This window comes from Callorhinchus milii, unplaced genomic scaffold, assembly GCF_018977255.1.
Source record: "Callorhinchus milii isolate IMCB2004 unplaced genomic scaffold, IMCB_Cmil_1.0 Scaffold2, whole genome shotgun sequence".
NCBI lineage: Eukaryota > Metazoa > Chordata > Chondrichthyes > Chimaeriformes > Callorhinchidae > Callorhinchus > Callorhinchus milii.
Window position 1 is genome coordinate 87,476,447 of NW_024704743.1, and position 2,651 is coordinate 87,479,097.

At 48.4% G+C, this 2,651-nt stretch overlaps 1 protein-coding gene across 1 annotated transcript; it reads right to left on the bottom strand.

Annotated features, from left to right (window-relative positions):
• Positions 1-299: 299 nt before the first annotated feature.
• Positions 300-2,401, bottom strand: abrab (actin binding Rho activating protein b). Its single transcript, XM_007902693.2, has one exon. It carries the CDS (start codon positions 2,277-2,279, stop codon positions 1,056-1,058), a length of 1,224 nt encoding a protein of 407 aa, XP_007900884.1. The 5' UTR covers positions 2,280-2,401; the 3' UTR covers positions 300-1,055.
• Between the last annotated feature and the right edge of the window lie 250 nt (positions 2,402-2,651).

The following is a 2,651-nucleotide window of genomic DNA, read 5'->3' on the forward strand; positions in this document are numbered from 1 at the left end:
TTACATTTGATATACCGCCTTATCATGTCTTTGAGACGTCTCAAAGTGCTTCAGAGAATATACGGTAAAGTGAATTGACTGTATATTTTGCGGGTGAAACGTGGCAGTCAATTGTGCACAGCAGTGTCCCACAAACAGTCGTGGATTGAGTGACCAATTTATTATTTTTTTTAAGGAATTATTCCTCCAGAAAAGCAATCTGCCAATTGACTAACAACTGGGTTCCTATCTACTGCTAGGTAAACAGAGGCGTGTGGAGTAAGGAAACTTGCCCAACATTTCATCCTGCCTGGGAATCCAACCCAAGTCTGTCGCTTGCAAGGTGAGTGCTCTATCCACTGAGCTACAGTAGTATAGCAGACATATTGGAGAAGGGATATCACCTCGCAATGATACACTTAGTAGAGTTTAGTACAGGTAGTATGTGTTGTTCTATTTTGTTGATTCAAATTATGGTGAACAAAGTAGAACTCTGGTTCAAAGTTAAATTACAGGCTTTGACTGGATCACTTATTAAACAAGCAACTGGTTTCTGCAAGAGGCATCACAGTGACTCCAGAATAACAGCAGCACAAACCTTCAGTTTCTTGAAAAGCTCACAAAATCAATCCGAGCCTCCACTCTCTGTACATAAGACATTCAACAATGTTTTCAAACAATGTCTGTTACAATGATTTGTTTTTAACAAACATCTGAAGAATCTTTTAAAAATATATAAAAAGTTGACAGGATCAGCAGCATAGAAATAAACATTATTAAACAAATAAACAATTCATGTAAAGTTTTTCACAGTGGGAGAATGTCTCAAAAGGCTTCACGCTGCTGGAAGGGCACTTGGGGTGGAGAGGGGGCGAGAGGAATGATGACCAAAAATGCGGCCAATATGGTACATTTTTGAGATGTGTCTTGAAAGAGGGGAGGGAGGGAGAAAAGTAAAGTACTAGTGACTAAATATCCATGGACATTTTGACAGCCGACTCACCATTATTTTTTAAAAAAAAGTAAAGCTATAAGTGCTGGATCCATCAGTGACTCGATTCCTTTTCGTCCTTCCCTCACAGCTTCTCCAACAAAGTGATGATCACATCATCGTCCCTTCCCTGCCACAGCATCTCACCCTCAAAGTGCACGTATCCATGCTTCCTCGCCCGCATTAAGATGCCCACCACTTTGTCCGAGATGCGGACATAGCGCTCGAAGAGCTCCCCGAAAGTTATGCGGACTCTGCTGTCCGCTCCTGGCTGGCCCATGCTCCTGATGATGAAGCACATGTCCATCACCTCCCGCCTGATGTGAGCCTCGGCTCTCTGGGCTCTCTCGGCTGTCTTGGTGCCTTCTTTTGGCCGCCCATAGCCCTGGTCGCCTTTCTGCAGGCGGGTGGCCATGGCTAACTCATGATCAAACTCCTCACTGAAAGGGTTGAGTTTCTGCTTGACCTGGTGGTGATCAGCCCACTCCTGCCACTGGCTTTTCAGACTCGTCAGCGGGTTATACTTCTTTCTGGCCACCAGGTTTTTGTTCTTGCCAATCTCTTCCCTGAAGCTCAATAAGCCACCAGCTCTCTTAATCCTGGGCAACACCTCATCCTCATCCCCATCCCCAGCCTCCTTCTCCCTTTTCCATGACTTGGTGCCTCTCTCCAGTCTCAGTGCAGCAGTCTGGCCTCCCTGCTCTGGGTCTATGTCTGGGCTGCTGATGCTCTGGGACTTGTCAATTGGGGTGGGTTGAGGCTCGTTTTCTTTCTCGATCTTCTTCCAGCTCCTGGTCAGCTCCACCACCAGGCTGGAGCAGTGGCGCCTCCTGCTGGGAGACCTGTGGTCTTGCAGAGACTGGGCTCCTGCAACCAACTCCAGCCCGTATTTGCTGCTCAAAGCGTTCACGTTGTCTCTGCCACATTCGTGCAACTTGGCGTCCACGCTTTTTGTCACGTCCTTGGTCTTGATCTTCACCCCAAGATCCTCAGCTTCCTCCAGATCTTTGCAAGTGGCCAGGAGGAGTGCTGGCCGCTGACCCTGATCCTTCAGGCTGTGCTCTATGAGGAGCTGCTGGCTTTTCTTCTTGTCCGGAGGCTGATTTTGCTGGTCATCCACAGATGGCTGCCACCCCACGGGGCCAGACGATTGGCGGTGTGTGTTATCGTTGGCCCATTGCTGCCAGCTTCTGGCCAGACTCCCGACCAGAGCCACACTCCTCAGCCTCCTGACAGCGCGCTTAGGCACTTCCCCACGCTTGGTGCTGTCCCAGGACATGGCTGTGGCTGGGGATCCGCTCTGGTGCATCAGAATTGCTTTTCCCTCCTCTTGCTTCTTGTGTTTTGATGTGGGGACAGACTGCCGTTCCCTGCAGTGTGAGCTGCCTTTTAAACAGTTGCTGGGACAGATAGTGTGTTGGTTGGAAACTATGCTCGGTATTGGGTTTCCAACTCGCCCTCTAATGTGACTGACTGAGTGGAGTTGGAGGTGAGAAAGGGCGTCAGGTTTCATTTCTGTCGCCATCTAAATGCCCTACATGCCATCTCTGGTAAACAAGATCTGACCAATGCAGACTCGACTTGACTTGTGTCAAATGTATAACGCCTCTGTTTACCTTGCTGTGATTAGGAATCTGGTAGTTAATCCATTGGTGGATTGCTCTCCAGGGGTAAAAATCCC

Bases quoted from the DNA above. Each gene is read 5' to 3' on its own strand.
- abrab (XM_007902693.2), bottom strand. From the start codon at position 2,279: ATGCACCAGAGCGGATCCCCAGCCACAGCCATGTCCTGGGACAGCACC.